The sequence below is a fragment of the Sus scrofa genome, chromosome 15 (assembly GCF_000003025.6).
Source record: "Sus scrofa isolate TJ Tabasco breed Duroc chromosome 15, Sscrofa11.1, whole genome shotgun sequence".
NCBI lineage: Eukaryota > Metazoa > Chordata > Mammalia > Artiodactyla > Suidae > Sus > Sus scrofa.
In genome coordinates, this window is record NC_010457.5 from 15,814,814 (window position 1) to 15,838,724 (window position 23,911).

The following is a 23,911-nucleotide window of genomic DNA, read 5'->3' on the forward strand; positions in this document are numbered from 1 at the left end:
TGTTTGGTTTTGAGTTTTGATTCCTTAGTAATTCATTTGCTTTTTCTTTTCTTCTTCTTCCTTTTTTTTCTTTTTTTTTTTTTTTTTTTTTTGTGCTTTTTAGGGCCACACCTCTGGCATATGGAGATCCCTGTGCTAGGGTCCAATCAGAGCTACAGATGCTGGCCTACACCACAGCCATGGCAACACCTCTGAGTGAGGCCAGGGATCGAACCCGAAACCTCGTGGTTCCTAGTTGGATTCCTTTCCGCTGCACCACAATGGGAACACCTCATTTGCTTTTTCAATATCGACATTTTCAGATCTATCTTTAAAATATTATGTCGCTTTGTCTGTCTTTTCTCTTTCACACTTTATTTTGTCTCGTCTACACATCAGACTTGGAAGTTGGATTAACACATTAGGACCATTGAAAGAGTTTTGCAGAAATTCTCTTGTGTTGCCCAGTGCCGGAAAATTTCTCATGCATTCTCTTCATTTCTGGTGATGGGAACCATCATATTCTTCTGTAAATCAAATTCTGTCTAAGCTGTATCTTCAAGAGACAAATTATAAATACATTTAGATAAAATAGATAAAATATAATTTGATTTCATTATGATATACACCACAAAGGTATTTTTAGCATTATGGTAACAAGGTTTTACTGCATGTGATATTGACAAATTTGGTTACAATTAAGCAGCATAACCCTTGAGAATTGAGATCTTTTTTTGTGATGTGGAATCATGTCTATTAAAATATTTTTAATTAATACTTAAATCATTTTTTAAATGTTCAAATTGCATATTTAGAACAATAACAAAATGATTTCTGGATCATGATTGCTCTGTATCACTATGTTCCCATAATAGTTTTGTTTCAGTTTTCTTGTTTGGGGAATTCTAGATGGACTTCGTTATTAGTATTACGAGGCATAATTATTGGCACTCACTTGTAGCCCAAATGGGAATTTATTGGTTCACATAACTATAGGAAACAGTGTGAGGTGGCATAGACATAATTGGATATAGAGGTTTAAACATTATCTTCAGGGTTTTCTGTTTCTGCTTGTTGGTTTTGCTTTCTTTAGGCTATTGACCTTATTCTCTGATCCTGCAAATTCAGGTAGTAGGAAAGATGGTGGCTGCAAACTTGGGCCTTTACCATCTCTGTTCAGTGACCCCAGGGAGGACAGCTTCATTCCCGGTGTCTGTATATTATGTCCCTGAGAAGGACTTTGATTTGCTCAGTTTGAGTAACATGCCCTAGGGATCAGGGTACTATGATTTCCCAGGCCTGGCAGAGAATCCACCCCTGTGGATTCTCCACCCTGACTTACATGTTGTGGCAAGCAAGCAAAAATACCATGTCCACTTAGGCAGAGGCTGGTGAAGACAGGCTGCATTTGGCTTTCTAAGTCATTGAAGTATTCAGAAATTGCATTTTGAAATGATCTCTTTAATTCCAATGTACACTGAATTAGGGTGTCAGAGATTGTCAGTTAGAAAGCCTTTGCTTTGGGAGTTTCCTTCATGGCTCAGTGGTTAATGAACCCGACTAGGATCCATGAGGATTCAGGTTCAATCCCTGACTTTGCTCAGTGAGGATCTGAAGTTGCCCTGAGCTGTGATGTAGGTTGCAGATGCGGTTCAGATCCCAAGTTGCATTGGCTGTGGCATAGGCCGGCAACAATAGCTTCAATTGGACCCCCAGCGTGGGAACCGCTATATGCCATGGGTGTGGCCCTAAAAAGCAATAAAAGAGAAGGCCTTTGCTCTGGCTTAGGTAAGATATCATAGTATTTTGCTTTGGAATGGTGACAGTGAAGATGAAAGAGAATTGGATAGACTTTAGAGGTATACATAGGATGTAAATTCATAAAACTTGAGTCCAGATTGCATATGGAAGGTAATAGAAAAGAAGGTATTAACCCTTGTACACTGTTGGTAGGACTATAAATTGGTGCAGCTGCTATGGAAAACAGTATGGAGGTTCCTAAAGAAGTTAAAAGTAGAAGTACCATATGAGCCAGAAATTCCACTTGTAGGCATTTATCCTTAGAATATGAAAACACTAATCAGAAATATATATGCACCCTTACGTTCACTGCAGCATTATTTACAATAGCCGAAGTATGAAAACAACCTAAGTGCCTATCAGCAAATGAATGGATAAAGAAGATGTGGGATATTTATAGAGCGAAATAGTATTCAGCCATAAAAGAAAAAATGAAATAATGCCATTTGCAACTAATGACCCTCCAAAAATAAACACATAGATACAGAGTGCAGAGTAGTGGTTACCAGAGGGAAAAGAACATGGTGGGAAGGGTGAAATGGGTAACAAATTCAAGTGTATGGAGTTCCCATCGTGGAGCAGTGGTTAACGAATCCGACTAGGAACCATGAGGTTGCGGGTTCGGTCCCTGCCCTTGCTCATTGGGTTAAGGATCTGGCATCGCCGTGAGCTGTGGTGTAGGTTGCAGACGCGGCTCGGATCCCGCGTGGCTGTGGCTCTGGTGTAGGCTGGTGGCTATAGTTCTGATTCGACCCCTTAGCCTGGGAACCTCCATGTGCCGCGGGAGCGGCCCTAAAAAAGGCAAAAAAAAAAAAAAAAAAAATTCAAGTGTATGGTAATGGATGGAAACTAAACCTTTGATAGTGAACACACTTTAGTGTGAGCAGAAGTAGAAATATAATGTCATACACATGAAATTTATATCATAAACCATTGTTACAAACCAATAAAAAGAAAAGCAAAAGAAAGTGTTGCTAGATGTTGAGAATCACTTAAGATAATACCACGTACTTATGCTAGCTACCAAACCAAACCAAAATAATCTTGATTTCTTTGTAAATTTTGAGTTACAAAATTGTTTCACTTATTTGCTACAGATCGAGTTTTGGTTCGAGTTAGTGACTTGACAGTGCAAAAAGCTGATGAAGTTGTTTGGGTGCGTGCAAGGGTTCATACAAGCAGAGCTAAAGGTAAGATTGATTATATGGTTACAGATTTTTTGATAAGGACTGAATTTTTTGTGTTGCAAATTCCTCACGGACCAAAGTAAATCTTCAAAAGCAAAACAAAGGAATTCCTGTCATGGTGCAGTGGAAACATAAGGTTTCTGGTTCAATCCCTGTCCTCGCTCAGTGGGTTAAGGATCCGGCGTTGCCGTGAGCTGTGGTGTAGGTCAAAGATGCAGTTTGGGTCCTGTGTTGCTGTGGCTGTGGCATAGGCCGGCAGCCGTAGCTCAGTTCAACCCCTAGCCTGGGAACCTCTATATGCTGTGGGTGCAGCCCTTAAAGACAAAAAAATAAATAAATAAATAAACTATGTATTATAGAATTAATATAGGCCCACTTTTAAAATTCCAGCATTTTTTTAAATTAATTAATTAATTAATTTATTTATTTTATTTATTTTTTGTCTTTTTGCTATTTCTTGGGCCGCTCCTGCGGCATATGGAGGTTCCCAGGCTAGGGGTCTAATCGGAGCTGTAGTCTCCGGCCTATGCCAGAGCCACGGCAACGCGGGATCCGAGCCGCGTCTGCAACCTACACCACAGCTCACGGCAACACCAGATCGTTAACCCACCGAGCAAGGGCAGGGACCGAACCCGCAACCTCATGGTTCCTAGCCGCATTCGTTAACCACTGCGCCACGACGGGAACTCCCAAATTCCAGCATTTTATACATATATATCTTACTGTCTCAGAATCAATACTGTTAAGAGTTGGCGTATTCTTCCAGTATCCCCCTCCAAATAGATGAATACTGATTGAGAAGAATACTGGTAGAATTTTAACTTTTTTTTTTGGCTTTTTAGGGCCTCACACTCAGCATATTGAAGTTCCCAGGCTAGGGGTTGAATTGGAGCTGCACCTGCCGGCCTATGCCACAGCCAGAGAAGCATGGGATCTGAGCTGCATCTGACACCTACACCATAGCTCATGGCAAAACCGGATGATCCCCGACCCAGTAAGTAAAGGCCAGGGATCGAACCCACATCCTCATAGATACTAGTCAGATGCGTTTCCACTGAGCCACATGAAAACTCCTTAAATTTTTTTAAAAAATGTAAATTTGCCTTCCTGAAAGGTTGGGCCATTTGTTCTACAGATAATCACATCTTAATGTAATCCTTCACTTGTCATTTTCCCACCAGATTAGGAACCTTTGTTTTGTTCACACTGGCACCTTGTTTCTTAAACATAGTTATTTATTTAGTGAATTAAAAGATAGAATGGGAGTTCTCGTCATGGCGCAGTGGAAACGAATCAAACTAGGAACCATGAGGTTGCAGGTTCAATTCCTGGCTTCACTCAGTGGGTTAAGGATCCAGGGTTGCCGTGAGCTGTGGTATAGGTCACAGACACAGCTGAGTTGCTGTGGCTCTGGCGTAGGCCAGCAGCTATATCTCTGATTAGACCTCTAGCCTGGGAAGCTCCATGTGCCTCGGGTTCGGCCCTAGAAAAGACAGAAAGACAAAAGGGAATGCACACTGCATGTAAGCCTGACCCAATGGAACAAGCTCGTTATTTTCAAAACTGGTAAATACTAAGGTGGAAGTACCATTTCTGTATGTATTGTCTGTCATTGGCTAACCAAGTAAATGCCAGTTATGGGGACATGTCTCTTTAGAGAAGTATCCAGCTAATAAAATGGAGACTATTAGAACATCATTATTTTGCCCCCAGTAAGTTATCAATCAATCGTCAGTGATTGCCTATGACATGATAGACAACCAGAAATATTTTGTGTCTATTTATGAAAGAACACAATACCACACAGTTAAGTAGTCTTGCCCAACGAGTCGTACATGAATTTCATTAGGCCTTTACATCTAAATACCAATATAAAGGAAAATTATAGGACAGGGGAATATGTTAAATGACAATGGGGGATACAATTAATAAAATCTAGACTATAGTAAATCACTAGGCAAAAACGACCTCATTTCTTCAAGAAATAAATTGAAAGGGGAGGGGGAACCTATGGATTAAAATATTTAAGATATCTCCCAGTTGATTCCCCTAGTGGCTTAGCAGGTCTGGCATTCTTACTATTGTGGCTCAGGTTGCTGCCCTGGCATGCCTTGGCTTAGGAACTTCCATGTGCTGTGGGTGTGGCCAAAAACAATGATCTCTCAACCAATCATTTACTTAGATTCTAATTTGTGTGTGTGTGTGTGTCTTTTCGTCTTTTTAGGGCTAAACCCGCGGCATATGAAGGTTCCCAGGCTAGGGGTAGAATTGGATCTACAGCTGCTGGCCTGCACCACAGCCACAGCAACACCAGATCTTAACCCACTGAGTGAGGCCAGGGATCAAACCTGCAACCTCATGGTTCCTAGTCGGATTCATTTCCACTGTGCCACGATGGGAACTCCCAGATCCTAATTTAAATATACAGCAAAACAAACCAAAAAAACCACTGAGTTCTTGGATATTTGGTATTTTAAAATTCTTTCTTTTTTTGGTTGAGGTAATAGCACTGTGGTAACATTATTTTTAAATAGATCTTTCCTCTTAGGGATCCATACTGAATTATGTACAGATGAAATACAATAGAGGATTTGCTGGTGTTTGCTTCAAAATAGCATAGGAACTAAGGGATAAGTGGATTGGGGCAAAGCTGAAACAATTATGACCATGAGTTCATAATTAATGAGGTACATGGGGATTGTAGATAGGCATTGGTGTGATCCATTTGTCCTTTTCTTTCAAATGTTTATCTCATTTCTTCTCATTTCTCTCTGCAGTAATTAGTAAATTCTCCAGTACTGCAGGGATTCTCACAGGAATTTTTCAAAGGGCAGAGGTGTAAAATCCAGCTGAGTTATTTCATGGCATTAGGTGTTATGCATAAAATGCTACTACAAAGCAGTGCCAAAGTTTAAAAAGTAGGTTAAAGAAATTTTGTTCTACTCTAAGTTTTCTGTTACTAGAAATAGATGTTCAATTTTATCAGACCTTTTCCAGAATTTTTTTCCCTCAAACTGTCATTGTGTTGAGTGTGTGTGTATATATATCTCAAAAAAATTTTTTTTAATTAAAAAAAAAATATATATATATATATATATTTTTGCTTTTTAGGGCTGCACCCACAGCATTTGGAGGTTTCCAGGCTAGGGGTCTAATCAGAGCTACAGCTGCCGGCCTACACCACAGCCATGGCAACTTGGGATCCGAACCATGTCTGTAACCTACACAGACAATGCCAGATCCTTAACAGCACTGCCGGATCCTTAACCCACTGAGTGAGGCCAGGAATCAGACCTGTAACCTCATGGTTCCTGGTGGGATTCGTTTCCTCTGCACAACAGCGGGAACTCCCAGGTGTGTGTGTGTGTGTGTATGTGTGTATATATATATATATATTCGTTGTACTATTCTCTTTGCTCTTCTGTTTGGTTAAGATTTTCCACATTAGAAACAGTTAAATATACTGATCTTCATTATTCACAGATTTTGTATTTGCCAGTCACCTACCTGCTAACGTATATATAACCCCAAAACCAATATTTGCAGTGCTTTCGCTGTCATTCACGGATGTGCCAAGATAAACACATGTGCAGAGTAACAAATTTTTCTCCCAGTGCACTTATTTTCAGCTGCCATCAGAGTGAAGCTCTGCATTGTTTCAGCTCTCATAAACAAGTATCCTTTTCACAGTCTGTTTAATGCCACAGTTAACGCCAGTCTATTTAACTGCTTCACAGTTTTTTGCTTTTTGCTGGTGATTTGACTGTTTAAAATGGCCCACTGAGCATAGTGCTAAAGTGTTTTCTAGTGTTCCAAAGTGCAGGAAGACTGTAATGCATTAGGGGGAAAATAGAAGTTGTTAGATAAGCTTTGTTCAAGTGTGAGTTACAGTGCTGTTGGCCATGAGTTCTGTATTAATGAATCAACAATGTATACTAAATAAGGTGTCTTTTAACAGAAATACACACAGAACAAGTCTATGTATTGATGAATAATGAAAATATTGTGGCCAGACGTGGACAGAAAACCTCATCCTGTATTTCCTCTAGGAGCAATGGTTCAGTGTCCACTAATTCATTATTCCTGGTGACTTTTAAAATGTAACTGTCACAAATAGCAAGAATCAACTGTATGTAATTGTAGTGATTTACAATAATGAATTTCTTTTTTTGAGTAAAATATAATTGATTTATAATGTTGTCCTTTTCTCATATTATTTCCATCATGTTCTGTCACAAGTGATTAGATATAGTTTCCCATGCTATACAGCAGGACCTCATTGATTATCCATTCTAAATGTAATAGTTTGCATCTACTAACCTCAAACTCCCAGGCCATCCCACCCCATCCTCCTCCCCCTTGGCAACCGTAACTCTGTTCTCCATGTCTGTGAGTCTGTTTCTATTCTGTAGATAGGTTCATCCGTGCCATAGTTTAGATTCCACATGTAAGTGATACCATACGGTATTTGTCTTTCTGACTTAATTTAGTTAGAATGAGACTCTCTAGTTGCATCTATGTTGTTGCAAATGGCATTATTCTGTTCTTTTTAATGGCCAAGTAGTATTCCATTTGTATATGTATCACATCTTAATCCATTCATCTGTCAAGAGACATTTAGATTGTTTTCATGTTTTGGCAGTAATGGATTTATTAATGTTGAATCATTTTTGGATTCTTGGAATAAACTGTCTGGTAAAAGTGTGGGTTGAGTTCTTTTAGTATAATACTCTTTTAGTATAATACTAAGTTAAGTTTTTGTTTTTTTGTTTTTGTCTTTTTGCCATTTCTTGGGCTGCTCCTGCAGCATACGGAGGTTCCCAGGCTAGGGGTCAAATCGGAGCTGTAGCTGCCAGCCTACGCCAGAGCCACAGCAACGCGGGATCCGAGCCCCGTCTGCGACCTATACCACGGCTCAAGGCAATGCCGGATCATTAACTACTGAGCAAGGGCAGGGATCGAACCTGCAACCTCATGGTTCCTAGTCGGATTCGTTAACCACTGTGCCACGACGGGAACTCCTAAGTTAACTTTAAATAAATTTTTTTGGAGTTCCCTTTGTGGCTCGGTGGGTTATGAATCCGACTAGTATCCATAAGGTTGTGGGTTTAATCCCTGGCCTCATTCAGTGGGTTAAGGATCTGGCATTACCTCGAGTTGTGATGTAGGTATTTTTTGCTTTTTAGGGCCACCCCCTGGCATGTGGAAGTTTCAAGGCTAGAGGTTGAATTGGAGGTGCAGCTGCCAGCCTTTACCACAGTCACAGCAATGTGTGATCCAGGCCACGTCTGCAACCCACACTGCAGCTCATGGCAATAGCGGATCTTTAACCCACTGAGTGGGACGAGGGATGGAACTGGTACCTTCATGGATATTAGTCAGGTTCATTACCGCTGAGCCATGATGAGAACTCCCGAAAGCTTTGTTTTTAAATTTATATGTGTGCGTTTAACTTGTAAGTTACTCAAGTAATACATTTATTTTTTTGCATAAAATTTTTCAAAGAATACACAAATTATACTCCCTTTTCTTCCATTTGCCCCAGCCTTTTCTTCTACTTAATGATTTGTTCAGTGTCTTTCCAAAAGTCTTTTTTAATGTAAACATGCACATACACACATACAGGTTTTGTTTCTTGAGGTTATTTCCATATTAGTCATAGATCTACATACGGCAGTGTTTCTTCAAGATAAATATCTAAAAGTGAAATTGCTATGCATTATATGTATTAACATTTTCTATCTAACACCAGATTACCCTTCAGAAAAGCTATACTCAGGAGTTCCCGTTGTGGCTCAGCAGGTTAAGAACCCAACATGGTGTCAGTAAGGATGCCGGTTTGAGCCCTGGCCTTGCTCAGTGGGTTAAGTATCTGGCATTGCCATAAGCTGAAGCCTAGGTCACAGACGAGGCTCAGATCTGGTATTGCTGTGGTTGTGGCGTAGGTCAGCAGCTGCAGCTGCGGATTACCCCTAGCCTGGGAAATTCCGTATGTCACAGGTGCAGCTGTAAAAAGGAAAAAAAAAAAGCTGTATTCATACTCCCACAAGTACGTGACTGTACCACTCACTTTCTCCACATTCTTGCCAGTAATGACAAGTTTTTTTATTTCTGCCAAAGAAGACTATCTGAGAAAATAAATAAAATCTTGTGCTTTGAATTTTTAGAACCCTGACTGTTACTCTTCCTTTCTTTCTTATATGGAAAAATTATGCCAAGAAATATGGCAAATTTGGGATCATTCATGTGTTTTAACCCAGAAGGAGTAACATGTTTAAATTGGACTTGGAAAAACAACCAATGCTGGCAATAACAAACAAAGCAAAGTTCTGAAAAACTATGAATAAGGAAATGAAAGTGTCTAAATCATAATGCCAAAAGTATGACAACTAGAATCCTATTAAACAAAAAAACCCAAAACACTCAAACTCAGTCTGTTTATATAGCCCAAATATCTATATATTTCCCCTCAAAGTAAAAGCAGTGTTTTACATATTTTTAAAGGTTAAAAGGCAGATTTCTTATAGTAAGCTTATGTATCACATCCTTAAAATTAAGAATTTTATATAGGGACAATATAAAAATGCTCTGTTTAACAGTTTCTTTTGATTGTGAAAGATTGTGAGCTTAAATCTGCATGTTAAAAGAGTAATTGAAATATCTGTGGTTCCTTTCAAGTTTTATACATACTACATGGAAGTCATTGGCAGAAGATAATTCTTTTTCATATTCTTTCTAAAAACTTAACTTATACCTCCACAATAGCTGGTTTGTTTGTTCAGATAGTTCAGAATTTTTAATATTAGTGGTCAGAACCACAGCTTATATCCACACAAGAATATTTCAGGGAAAATGACAAATAAGAAGTACTTTAAAACATTTACATCTTTGCTGTTTATTCCACAGCTGGTTAACATAAGTAATGAAGGAAAATGTTAATGTTAATTAGGAAGTGAAGGTACATTATCTTAATAAATTCTGGGAGTTCCTATCGTGGCTTAGTGGAAGCAATTCTGACCAGTACCCATGAGGACAAAGGTTCAATCCCTGACCTCGCTCAGTGGGTTAAGGATCCAGCATTGCCATGAGCTGTGGTATAGGTTGCAGACGAGGCTTGAATCTGGCATTGCTGTGGCTGTAGCAGAGGCTAGTAGCTATAGCTCTGATTTGACCCCTAGCCTGGGAACCTCCATATGTCCCGGGGGTAGCCCTTGAAAAAAAAAAAAGATTCTGGACCCTGGCAAGCTGAAAGACATTAGAAAAAGTTGAAAATATATGATTGCCTCATGTGTTTGATAACCTAGTTCTCCCACTAAGGCTCACTTCCTTATTAAGCCATCACCAAAATGAAAATGAGGGTAAACCTTTTGTCCTGACTACAATTTTTGGTTTTAGTTTAGAAATAAATATTGTTCCTGGTGCTATAAAGGAAGGTTTCCAGCATTACATTTTTCTAAAACAGTCTTGTGTAAATTTGAGAAAAAGGAGTTCCCATTGCGCCTCAGTGGTTAACGAATCCGACTGAGAACCATGAGGTTGCGGGTTCGATCTGTGGCCTTGCTCAGTGGGCCACAGTGAGCAAGGATCCAGTGTTTTTGGGAGCTGTGGTTTAGGTGGTTTAGGTGGCAGATGTGGCTCGGATCCTGAGTTGCTGTGGTGTAGGCCAGTGGCTACAGCTCTGATTAGATCCCTAGCCTGGGAACCTCCATGTGCCATGGGCGTGGCCCTAGAAAAGACAAAAAAAAAAAAAAAGACATAAACTGCCTCTTCTAAAAATTTAAGAATCAAAAAAAAGTTTTTAACTATTAAAGACTTGCTTTTTTTTTTTTTTTTTTTGGCCTTTTAAGGGGCGCACTCGTGGCATGTGGAGGTTCCCAGGCTAGGGATCTAATAGAAACTGTTGCTGCTGGCCTACACCAGAGCCACAGTGACACCGGATCTGAGCCATGGCTGCAGCCTACACCACAGCTCACGGCAGCACCGGATCCTTAACCCACTGAGGGGGGACAGGGATCAAACCCGCAACCTCATGGTTTCTAGTTGTATTCGTTTCTCCTGCACCAAGACGGGAACTCTGAACCTGCATCCTTGTGGATGCTAGTCAGATTTGTTAACTGCTGAGCCATTTTGGGAGCTCCAAAAGACTTCAATTTAAAATATCTAAAAATAATGTATTCATTCTGCTGTTTTGAACATTGACTTTCATTTCCTTCCTATAAACTATCTCCTGATTGGGGAGTTCCATGAAGAAAAGTAAATGATATTTAGCAGTTGATTAATGTCGTATAAAGTAGCTGTATTACCTTAAGCAATCAGACAGCTAAAATGAGAAATTTTTATTTTATTCTTTTTTTTTTTTTTTTTTTTTTTTTGCTGAGTGCCAAAAAGTTCTTTTTTTTCTTTTTTTTTTTGTCTTTTTCCTATTTCTTTGGGCCGCTCCCGCGGCATATGGAGGTTCCCAGGCTAGGGGTCGTATCGGAGCTGTAGCCACTGGCCTAGGTCAGAGCCACAGCAACGCGGGATCCGAGCAGCGTCTGCAACCTACACCACAGCTCACAGCGACGCCGGATCGTTACCCCACTGAGCAAGGGCAGGGACCGAACCCGCAACCTCATGGTTCCTAGTCGGATTCATTAACCACTGCTCCACGACAGGAACTCCTATGCAGAAACTTTTTAAGTTTGATTAGGTCCCATTTGTTTACTTTTGTTTTCACTGTCAGTACTCTAAGAGATGGATCTGAGAAGATGTAGTTGTTTATGTCAGAGAGTGTTTGGACTAAGTTTTCCTCTCAGAGTTTTATAGTATCTGGTCTTATATCTAGGTCTTTAATCCGTTTGGAGTTTATTTTTGTGTATGGTGTTAGGGAGTGTTCTAATTTCATTCTTTTCCATGTGGCTGTCTAGTCTTCCCAGCACCACTTCTTGAACAAGCTGTCCTTTCTCCATTGTATATTCTTGCCTCCTTTGTCATAGATGAGTTGGCTGTAGGTGCGTGGGTTTAATTCTGGGTTTTCTATCCTGTTCCACTGATCTCTATGTCTGTCTTTGTGCCAGTACCATACGGTTTTGATGACTGTTGCTTTGTAGTATAGTGTGAAGTCCGGGAGCCTGATTGCTCCAGCTCCATGTTTCTTTTTCAGGATGTCTTTGGCTATTCTGGGTCTTTGGTGCTTCCACACAATCCTTAAAATATTTTGTTTGAGTTCTATGAAAAATGTCCTTGGTAATCTGATAGGGATTGCATTGAATCTGTAGAGTGCCTTAGGTCGTATAGTCATTTTGACAATATTAACTCTTCCAGTCCACAAGCATGGTATGTCTTTCCATCTATTTGTGTCATCTTTGATTTCTTTCATCAGTGTCTTGTAGTTTTCAGAGTACAGGTCTTTTGTCTCTTTAGGTAGGCTTACTCCTAGGTATTTTATTCTTTTGGATGTGATGGTAAATGGGATTGCTTCCCTAATTTCTCTTTCAGCTCTTTCATTGTTAGTGTATAGAAATGCCGTCGATTTCTGTATATTAATTTTTGTATCCTCCGACTTTGCCAAATTCATGGATGAGCTCTAACAGTTTTCTGGTAGATTCTTTAGGATTCTCTAGGCATAGTATCATGTCATCTGCAAATAGTGATAGTTTTACTCCTTCCTTTCCAATTTGGATTCATTTTATCTATTTTTCTTCTCTGATTGCTATGGCTAGGACTTTCAAAACTGTGTTGAAGAGTAGTGGTGAGAGTGGATATCCTTGTCTAGTTCCTGATCTCAGCGGGAATTCTTTCAGCTTTTCACCATGGAGAATGATGTTTGCTGTGGGTTTGTCATAGATGGCCTTCATTATGTTGAGGTAGGTTCCCACTATGCCAACTTTCTGAAGGGTTTTTATCAGAAACGGGTGTTGGATTTTGTCAAAGGTTTTTTCCGCATCTATTGAGAGGATCGTATGGTTTTTATTCTTCAGTTTGTTAATGTCGTGTATCACACTGATGGATTTGTGGATATTGAAGACCCCTTGCATCCCTGGGATAAATCCCACTTGATCATGATGTAGCATCCTTTTAATGTATTGTTGGATGCAGTTTGCTAGAATTTTGTTGAGGATTCTTGCATCCATGTTCATCAGTGAAATGGGCCTGTATTTTTCTTTTGTTGTGGTATCTTTGTCTGGTTTTGGCATGAGGGTGATGGTGGCCTCATAGAATGAGTTTGGGAGTATCCCTTCCTCTGCAATTTTCTGGAATAGTTTCAGAAGGATAGGTGGTAGCTCTTCTCTAAATGTTTGATAAATGTAGCCATCTGGTCCTGGACTTTTGTCTGTTGGAAGTTTTTTAATCACAGTTTCAATTTCAGTACTTGTGATTGGCCCATTCATCTTTTCTATTTCATCTTGATTTAGTCTTGGAAGATTGTACTTTTGTAAGAATCTGTCCATTTCTTCTGGGTTTTCCGTTTTATTGGCGTATAGTTGCATATAGTAGTCTCTTATGATCCTTTGCATTTCTGTGATATCCGTTGTTACTTCTCCTTTTTCATTTCTAATTTTATTGATTTGAGTCCTCTCTCTCCTTTTTTTTTTTTTTTGTTTTAGTTTTTGTTTTTGTTTTTGCTATTTCTTTGGGCCGCTCCCTCGGCATATGGAGGTTCCCAGGCTAGGGGTCGAAATCAGAGCTGTAGCTGCTAGCCTACGCCAGAGCCATAGCAATGCGGGATCCGAGCCGCGTCTGCAACCTACACCACAGCTCATGGCAATGCCAGATCCTTAACCCACTGAGCAAGGACAGGGACCGAACCCGCAACCTCATGGTTCCTAGTCGGATTCCTTAACCACTGCGCCATGACGGGAACTCCTCTCTCTTTTTTTCTTGATCAGTCTGGTTAAGGGTTTATCCATTTTTTTTTAATCTATTCAAAGAACCAGCTTTTCGTTTCATTGATCTTTTCTATGGTTTTCTTTGTTTCTATTTCCTTGATTTCTGCTCTGATCTTTATGATTTCTTTCCTTCTACTAACTTTAGGTCTTGTCTGTTCTTCTCTCTCTAGCTGCTTTAGATGTAAAGTTAGCTTGTTTATTTGAGCTTTTTCTTGTTTCCTGAGGTGGGCTTGTATTGCTATAAACGTTCCTCATAGAACGGCATTTGCTGCATCCCATAGGTTTTGGAGTGTCGTATCTTTGTTGTCATTTGCTTCTCGGTATTTTTTAATTTCCTCTTTGATTTTTTTCAGTGATCCATTGGTTCTTTAGTAGCATGTTGTTTAGTCTCCACATGTTTGTGTTTTTTGCAGATTTTTTTTGTTGTTGATTTCCAGTTGTACAGTGTTGTGGTCGGAAAAGGTGCTTGATAGGATTTCGGTTTTCTTGAAGTTACCAAGTCGGATTTGTAGCCCAGGATATGATCCATCTTAGAGAATGTTCCATGTACACTTGAGAAGAATGTGTATTCTGTTGCTTTTGAATGGAATGTCCTTTAAATACCTATGAAGTCCACCTGGTCTAATGCTTCATTCAGGACCTGTTTTTCCTTATTGATTTTCCGTCTGGATGATCTGTCCATTGCTGTAAGTGGAGTGTTAATGTCCCCCACTATTATTGTGTTATTGTTGATTTATCCTTTTAAGGTTGTTAGCAGTTGCCTTATATATTGTGGCGAACCTCTGTTGGGTGTGTAGATATTTAAAAGTGTTCAATCTTGGGAGTTCCCGTCGTGGTACAGTGGTTAATGAATCTGACTAGGAACCGTGAGGTTGCGGGTTCAATCACTGGCCTTGCTCGGTGGGTTAAGGAACTTTCATTGGTGTGAGCTGTGGTGTAGATTACAGACACAGCTTGCATCCCCCGTTGCTGTGGCTCTGGCATAGGTTGGCAGCTACAGGTCTGATTAGACCTCTAGCCTGGGAACCTCCATATGCCACAGAAGCAGCCCTAGAAAAAGACCAAAAAACAAAAACAAAAACTAACAAAAAAATAAAATTGTTATATCTTCTTCTTGGATTGATCCTTTGATCATTATGTAGTGACCTTCTTTGTCCCTTAAAATATTCTTCATTTTAAAGTCTATTGTGTCTGATAGGAGTATTGCTACTCCAGCTTTCTTTTGATTCCTGTTCGCATGGAATATTTTCTTCCATCCTCTCACTTTCAATTTGTATGTGTCCCTAGAAGTGAAGTGGGTCTCTCTCTGAAGACAGCATATACATGGGTCTTGTTTTTGTATCCATTCAGCCAGTCTGTGTCTTTTTGTTGGGCCATTTAGTCCATTCACATTTAAGGTAATTATTGATATGTATGTTCTTATTGCCATTTTATTAATTGCTTCGGATTTGGTTTTGTTGCTCTTTTTTCTTCCCTTTTCTTGTTCTCTCCTCTTCTGGTTTGATGAGTATCTTTAGTGTTGTATTTGAGTTGATTTTTCTTATTTGTTTGTGTATCAAATGTAGATTTTTGGTTTGCAGTTATTCTGAAGTTTTGATCTGAGTCCATATATATATGTGAGATTATTTTAAGTTGTTGTTCTCTTAATTACAAGTTCATCTCCAGGGTCCTGCATTTGCACCCTCTTGTTCTCATGGTTTCTGATTTTGGTGGTATAATTGTGCATGATGATTTCATATCTTTATAGTATATATATGTCTTTACTGGTGAGTCTTGTCGTTTGCGGAATTTTTGTTTCCTGTTGCTGTCTTTTCTTTTCTGCCTAGAGAAGTTCCTTTAGTATGTATTGTAAGGCTGGTTTAGTGTTGCTGAATTCTCTTAGCTTTGCTTATCTGTGAAGGTTTTATTTTATCCTTCAAATCTAAATGAGAGCTTTGCTGGGTAGATTAATCTCTTGGAGGTTTTTCTCTTTCATCATGTTAAGTATATCATACCACTCCTTTCTAGCCTGCAGAGTTTCTGCTAAAAAATCTGCCAATAACCTTATCGGGGTTCCCTTATATGTTATTTGTTTCTTTTCCCTAGCTGCTTTCAAGATTTTCTCTTTGTCTTTACTTTTGGTCAGTTTGATTAATATTTGTCTTGGGGTATTCTTTCTTGGGTTTATTTTATATTTCTATAAATATATTTATATATTTTTTATATACTCGTTGCACTTCCTGGATTTGAGTGAGTGGTTCCTTTCCCATGTTAGGGAAGTTTTTGGCTATTATCTCTTGGAATATTTTTTCTGTCCCCTTCTTTCTCTCTTCTCCTTCTGGCACCCCTATAATATGGATGTTGGTGCATTTAATGTTGTCCCAGAGTTCTCTGAGACTCTCTTCATTTCTTTTCAGTCTTTTTTCTTTTTTCTGTTCTGCATCTGTAATTTCCACTAATCTGTCCTCCACCTTGCTTAATCGTTCTTCTGCCTCCTGTATTCTGCTGTTGGCTGCTTCTAGTGAATTTTTTATTTCAATTATTGTATTTTGCATCTCTTCTTGTTTATGTTTTATATCTTGTATCTCTTTGCTCAGTGTTTCCTGTAAGTTATCCATCTTTGCCTCCAGTTTATTTCTAATGTCTTGCATCATCTTTAGCATCATCAGTCTATAGTTTTTTTTTCTGGAGGCTGAGAATCTCCTCATTGCTTAGCTGATTTTCTGGGGTTTTTCCTTTCTCCCTCATCTGAGTTATTGTTCTCTGTCTTTTCTTTTTGATAGGTTTTTGGTGTGGTGGTCTTTTTTTTTTTTTTACAGATAATAGAGTTGTAGCCTCTCTTAGTTCTGGTGTCCGCCCCCCTTGTACCTGAAGTTGATATGGGGGTTTGCTGAATGCTTCCTGATGGGAGGGACTGATGCCTTCCCACTGGTAGGTGGGCTAATTCCAATCCTTGTGGTGGGTGGGGATTTGTCTGTGGATGGGATTAGAGGAGCTGTGTGCCTAAGGGGTTAGGTAGCCTATTTACTGAGGAGCAGGGCTGTGATCCCATTTGGATTGTTGTTTGGCCTGGGGCTTCTCAGTGCTGATGGCTGGGGCCAGATTTTCCCAAAATGGCCACCTCCAGAGAAAGGCAGCTGCAGAATACTCCTGAGAGCCTTGCTTCCAATGTCCTTTCCCCACCACAAGCCACATTCACCCCTGTTTTCCCAGGAGGTCTTCCAGGAACTGCAGTCATGTTTGACCCAGATTCCTATGGAGACTTTGCTTTGCCCTGCGACCCAGGGCGACGTCCGTGTGCACCTTTTAAGAATGGGGTCTTTGTTTCCCCCAGTCCCGTGGAGCTCCTGTGCACAAGCCCCACTGGCCTTCAATGCCAGATGCTCTAGGGGCTCTTTCTCCCAATGCCAGATCCCCACACATGGGGGTTTAATGTGGCGCTCAGAACTCTCACTCCTGTAGGTTTCTGTGAACCAGTTAGTTTCCAGTCTGTGGGGCTTCCCACCCTGGTGGTATGGGGTTGTTTATATTGCATAATCACCCCTCCTGCCGCTTGATGTGGCCTCCTCTTTGTCTTGTGGAGTAGGGTATCTTTTTTAAGGTTTCCAGTCCATTTGGTTGAAGATTGCTCAGGCTTTGGTTGTGAATTTTGTTGTTTTTAGGAGAGAAGTTGAGCTCCAGTCCTTCTATTCCGCCATCTTAATACCATCCGCCTGTGAACTTCCTTATGCCACAGTTGTGGTCCTGTGCCATTCAACAGGACCTCATTCCTTGCCTGTCACCCTTTGAAAATTCAAATATTATATAACATGACATACTGCATCATCGGTTAAAAATGCTTCACTGGATGTCCTTTGCAGCGATAAAGCCCAAACCGTAACCTTTGCTTTAAAAGATCTTGCAGCAGCAGCTACCGGACAGTCAATTAAGTCTCAACAAGGCCTTCTTCACCTGTTCTGCTTCTTTCATCTGCCTGCTTTTCCAGGGCTCCATCAAAGTCCTTGTCCCTCAGGTGCCAAGTTCTTCGGCTGCAGGGCCTCCTCACTGGTTTCCTGGACCACTTTTTTCACTTTTTATTTTATTCTAAGTATTTGCTCCCTAGAATAATAAAATAATATATGAAAATAGTAAAAATTAAATTCCAATAGTATCAAAAATGATAAAATGGGAATATAGCTGCAATATGATTACACAATTCTACTGGGCACATATCTGGAAAAGTCACAATCTGTAATTCAGAAGATATATACACCCCAGTGTTCATAGCAGCACTATTTATAATAAATCAAGACACAGAAGCAACCTAAATGTTCATTAACAGAAGAATGGATAAAGATGTGCCATAGGCACGCACGTACGCATGCACATGCACACTCACACGGGATTACCTCTCAAGCCATAAAAAAGAACGAAATAAAATGCCATTTGCAGCAACATGGATGGACCTGGACATTATCACACTTAAGTGAAGTAAGCCAGACAAAGACAAATATGTTATCACTTATATGTGGAATCTAAAAAATACTACAAATGACTATGAAAAGGAAGCAGACTCACAGAGGTAGAAAACAAACTAATGGTTACCAAAGAGGAAAGGGAGGAGTATGGGATTAACAGATGCACACTACTGTATACAAAATAGGTAAGCAACAAGGTTTTACTGATTAGCACAGGGAACAGCATTCACTGTCTTGTAATGATATATAATGGAAAATAATCTGAAAAAAGGATTAAAAAAACTGAATTACTTTGCTATATACCTGGAACTAAATCAATTATTTTAAATCAACTGTGCTTCAGTTTAAAAAAAGGAGAAAAGTAGAAGTCTCAAATCTAACCATTTTTTGTCTTGTGTATTTTTTCTGGGAAAAATGCATTTATAAATAGGGACTGAGTCCAAGCCATCGCAGAGATAGCTCCATATCCTTAACCCACTGTGCTACAGTGGGAATACCTATCCTTTGTTTTATGTAAAAGGGATTTACACACACACACACACACATTTCTCCTTGTTATCATTCATTACTGTCTATAAGGAAATGCCTTACAAGACATTGAACGGTATAGATCATGCAGTGCCATATATCACTGACCAGAGCCAAAGAAAGAACAATTTGTTCAATAACACCTTTCAAGAACTTGGTGTCATATGTGCTTTGTAGGAGTTCCCTTGTGGCACAGTGTGTTAAGGATCTGGCATTGTCACTGCTGTGGCTCTGGTATTAGCTGCGGCATGGATACAGCCGCAGCTGTACCTGATAGAAGTAGTCTGAACAGATAGTTCTGTTTACCAGGAAACCAGTATTGGGTTTTTTTTTGGTTTTTTTTTTTTTTAGGTCTTTTAAAAATCTTTTTGAGTGTACCATCAAGGTTCTAATATTTGAAAGGGCTTTGAACACAGAAAATCTGGGATCATAGCATTAGAGTCATAATCTAGATCTGTTCTAATAGTGAAGACTACATAAATATGGAATGATAATAGAACCTAAGTTCTTTTATATAAATGATGTTAAGAATATCTTTGTCACTCATCTTTCAATATTTCATTTCCTTAATATATAGTCTAAGAAGTGTATTTCTCTTTTTTTTGTTTTTTTAGGACCACACCAGAGGCATATGGAATTGTACTTCCAGACATTGTACTTCCCAGGCTAGGGGTCAGATTGGAACTGCAGCTGCCAGCCTACACCACAGCCACGGCAATGCAGGATCCAAGCCCTGTCTGTGGCCTATACCACAGCTCATGGCAACACCAAATCCTTAAACCACTGAGCAAGGCCAGGGATTCAGCCTCCCTATGGATACTAGTCAGATTCACTTCCAGTGCGCCACAGTGGAAACGAACACGTTTCACTTAATTCTCCCAAGCATTGGATAATACTGTGTATTTTAAAATTTTTGCTAATATGAGAAGTATAGTGTGTCATTGTTTGCTTCAACCTGCATTACTTTCATTCCCCATAACATTTTTCTCCTTATATTTATTTATTACGGGGTTTTTTTGTTTTGTTTTGTTTTCAAATTATTTGTTGTGGTCTATTACCTATATATATATATATTGGGCTTACTGTGTTCTTTATTCATAAATCTTTAAGGTCTTTATGTATTAAAGGTATTAACTCATAGATTATGCAGATACTTTTCCCAGTGGTTTTTTTGTATATAGATGTTCTGATTTTTTAACTTAGACCTCCCTTTTCTATTGTTTAGTTTAATGTTCAGTTCCATTTTTTACTAAGTTTTTTAGTTTATCTCCTGAATTCCATCTAAAATTAGAATCTCTTTTATTAGAGTCTTGTCAGTTCTTTCTTATGCTTCATACATATATCTGGCTGATTCTCTTGATTCTCTTGGGGTTTTGTTTTTTTTTGTTTTTTGGGGTTTTTTTGGGTCTCTTTAGGGCTGCACTGGCAGCACATGAAGGTTTCCAGGCTAGGGATCAAATTAGAGCCATAGCTGCTGGCCTACACCACAACCATGGCAATGCCAGATCTGAGCACATCTGTGACCTACGCAGCAGCTTGGGGCAATGTGGGATCCTTTAACCCACTGAATGAGTCCAGGGATCAAACTTATATCCTCATGGATACTGGTTGGGTTCTTAACCTACTGAGCCACAATGGGAACTCCTTGTACATTTTTACTTACCGTAGGTTTATAATATGCTGATGGTATTGGGCTTGACTCTTTACCCCTCTCCTCCCCTCTGTTGGCTTTTTTAAAAATTAAAAAATTAAAATTTTAGAACTATATAAACAAACACATTAAACATTAAAAGAGAACATTGAACATTCTTCACTTCACCCATAGCTATTGATTTCATGATTTCTTTTCCCTAGCAGGCATGTCAGATGTTAGGAATATGTTTGCTTCTATGTTTAGCCTCTTGAACTTCCCAGTCTTACTTACTGCTTGTGTTGAATCTGGAGCATGGCCATGATTTTCTTTCAGTCCTTACCGTTCTTCTGTACCTATCTCTCTGATTGTATTGTCTCTGAAAAAAAATTTTTTTTTCTGATTAAAAAAGTAGGAGTTCCTGTCATGGCTCAGCAGAAACAAATCTGACTAGCATTCATGAGGACTCAGGTTTGATCTCTGGCCTTACTCAGTGGGTTTAAGGGTCTGGTGTTGCTGTGAGCTGTGTTGTAGGTTGCAGACTCGGCTCGGATCCTATGTTGTGGCATAGGCTGGCAACTACGGTTCTGATTTGACCTCTAGCCTATGAACTTCCATATGCCTCCAGTGTGGCCCTAAAAAAAAAAAGTAATACATGCTTATAGAAAGCTCAGGAAATACGGAGAAGAGGAGTTCTCATTGTGGCTCAGCAGTAATGAACTCAGCTGGTGTCCATGAGGATCAGGTTTGATCCCTTGCCTCACTTGATGGGTTAAGGATCCCAGATTGTTGACAGCCATTATGTAGGTCACAGACTCAGCTTCAATCTGGCATTGCTGTGGCTCTTGTGTAGCCAGCAGCTACAGCTCTGATTTGACCCCTAGCCTGGGAATATCCATATGCCAAAGATGTGGCCCTAAAAAGCGAACGAAAGAAAGAAAGAACAAACGAAAATAAGAAAATATACATGAAGAACAGAATAATTCTCTTTAATTTCACTGTCCATTAGTAGCCACATTTTGATGTTTTTTCTTCCTCTACAATCAATATCACATTCTAGTGGTTTTTTCTTACACAGTCAATTTTTATATACTTCTTATACAAACAAAATTATGATTGTACTCTATTTGGTTGGATCACTTTTTTCACATAATCATCTCTCATGAGTGTCTAACAAATATTTACTTAGTGTTCCCAGCACCCACCATAGTTTTTGGACATAGTGATCCAGCTGAGAAGTAGAAATGGTAATCAGTCCTCAAATAAGTAGGCAGTGGCAGCAGTGCTGTTAATAGTAATAATAATTAACATTAATTCAGAGCTAACATTAATTGGGAGATTGTCACAACTCTAAACATATTGCTCACATAATCCTTAAGATTTTACATGAAGACTCAAGAAAACCCCATGAGTAATATACTTGTAATTTTTCCATTTTGCAGATGAAGAACTGAGGCATAAAGTGGTTTAATAATTTTCCTGTAGACCCCTTCATAGGAAGAGATAGTAAGGATATGATCCTGTGTCTTGATTAAAAACCCACTTTTACTTTTTACCTTAGATTAAATGTTACCCCTTAGTGCTGTCCTAAAGACACTTTCCTGTGCTTACCGTTTTTATTTTTTTATTTTATTTTTTTGAAAAGGAAATTATGTAATATTGATTAAACTATACTCCTTTGAAGTATACAGCTACTTAAAGCAGCAAATTAAGCTTTTCGGAAGCTAATGTAATAGATTTTTTTTTTATAGCCATATGCTTTTTTTCTTTATGTAAATATTTTCTTTTGTTTGTTTGTTTGTTTTGTGCTTATACTTTTTAAGTCCTATAGAGCTCTCCATTCTCTCTTTGGTGTAGCATTGGAGTTCATCCCAAGATTGTGGTACAGTCAGGTCAGTGCTGCCTCTCTCTGCACTACTAGAGCAGCTAAAATACTTAATAAATCATGCACATTACCTTCCATTTCACACTAACATTGTGTTCTGTGTGTGTGTGTGTGTGTGTGTTTTGTCCTTTTAGGGCCGCACCTGTGGCATAATGGAGGTTCCCAGGCTAGGGGTCTAATTGGAGCTGTAGCTGCTGGCCTACACCATAGCCACACCAACACCAGATCCACGCCACATCTGTGACCTACACCACAGCTCACAGCACCGACGGATCCTTGACCCACTGAGCGAGGCCAGTGATCAAACCTGCAGCCTCATGGTTCCTAGTTGGATTCATGTCCACTGCGCCACGACAGGAACTCCCTAATATTCTGTTCTAAGTTGGCTAATATCTGGCTGTGGTTTCAGGAGTTCTTGGGATAATGTTATTTGATTAATCTGCCGATTTCTTTACAGTAACAATCTTTATCCATTTAGCGTCTTAAAATCCCTTTGAATTTGTCCAGTTCATGCAACTTTCTTTTTTAAGATTTTTCTTGGTGCCTGGATTATACTCTAAAGGAAAAGGAAAATAGTGTCTGTTAAGTGGCAAAAATTTGTTAATCATATATGACTTGGAAGTGCATAGATTGTGTCTTTGTTGGAACTCTGCAACTTTTTCTTTTTTAACCTCATGATTGCTGTTACAATTTACATTTCAAAACTGAATGTTGAGGAGTTTCCATTGTAGCTCAGCGGAACGAACCCAGCTAGTATTCGTGGGGACACAGTTTCGATCCCTGGCCTCACTTATCAGATTAAGGATCCGGCATTTCTGTGAGCTGTGGTGTAGGTCGAAGACACAGTTTGGATCCTGCAGTGCTGTGGCTGTGGTGTAGGCCAGCAGCTACAGCTCCGATTTAACCCCTAGCCTGGGAACCTCCATATGCCACAGGTGCAGCCATAAAAGAGAAAAAAGACCAAAAAAACTCCCAAACTGTATGTTAAAAGTGTTAAATATAAGTCTGCTTAGCAGCTTTGCTTCTAGGGTGGAGGGAGGCAAAGAAACATTCTCAGTGTAAAAACCAAAATCTTTTGGTGTTTGAAAGAAAATTGATAAGAAATGTGTTAGAAAAGGTTCAACTTGGAATTCTCTTGGTGGCGCAGTGGTTAAAGAATGCAACTATGAACCATGAGGTTGTGGGTTTGATCCCTGGCCTTCCTCAGTGGGTTAAGGATCTGGCGTTGCCGCGAGCTGTGGTGTAGGTTGCAGATGCAGCTTGGATCCCGAGTTGCTGTGGCTCTGGCGTAGGCTGGCGGTTACAGCTCCGATTAGACCCCTAGCCTGGGAACCTACATATGCCACGGGAAGCGGCCCTAGAAAAGGCAAAACGACAAAAAAAAAAAAAAAAGATTCAACTTGTTTTATAAAGAAGTAGTTTCCCAAAACTTGATCAGAGACTTTTAAAAAGGATTTGCTTTGGGAGAAAGAGATACTACAAGGATAGTGACTGATCTATTATGAAAGATATTTTCAAAAGATTATGAATAAGGAATGAAAGGAGGGGGAATTAAGAGGCCCAGAATGATGTAAAAATAAAACTGATTATAGGGCATA

The 23,911-nt window shown here is 39.5% G+C and overlaps 1 protein-coding gene across 2 annotated transcripts in view; it reads left to right on the forward strand.

Moving 5' to 3' along the window:
• Positions 1 to 23,911, forward strand: part of DARS (aspartyl-tRNA synthetase) — a 75,210-nt gene that overhangs the window by 4,317 nt on the left and 46,982 nt on the right. For both annotated transcript variants that reach the window (XM_003133266.5, XM_021075843.1), the window contains exon 3: positions 2,877 to 2,969. In XM_003133266.5, coding sequence (XP_003133314.1) covers positions 2,877 to 2,969 — 93 coding nt within the window. The remainder of the gene's footprint in view (positions 1 to 2,876; positions 2,970 to 23,911) is intronic.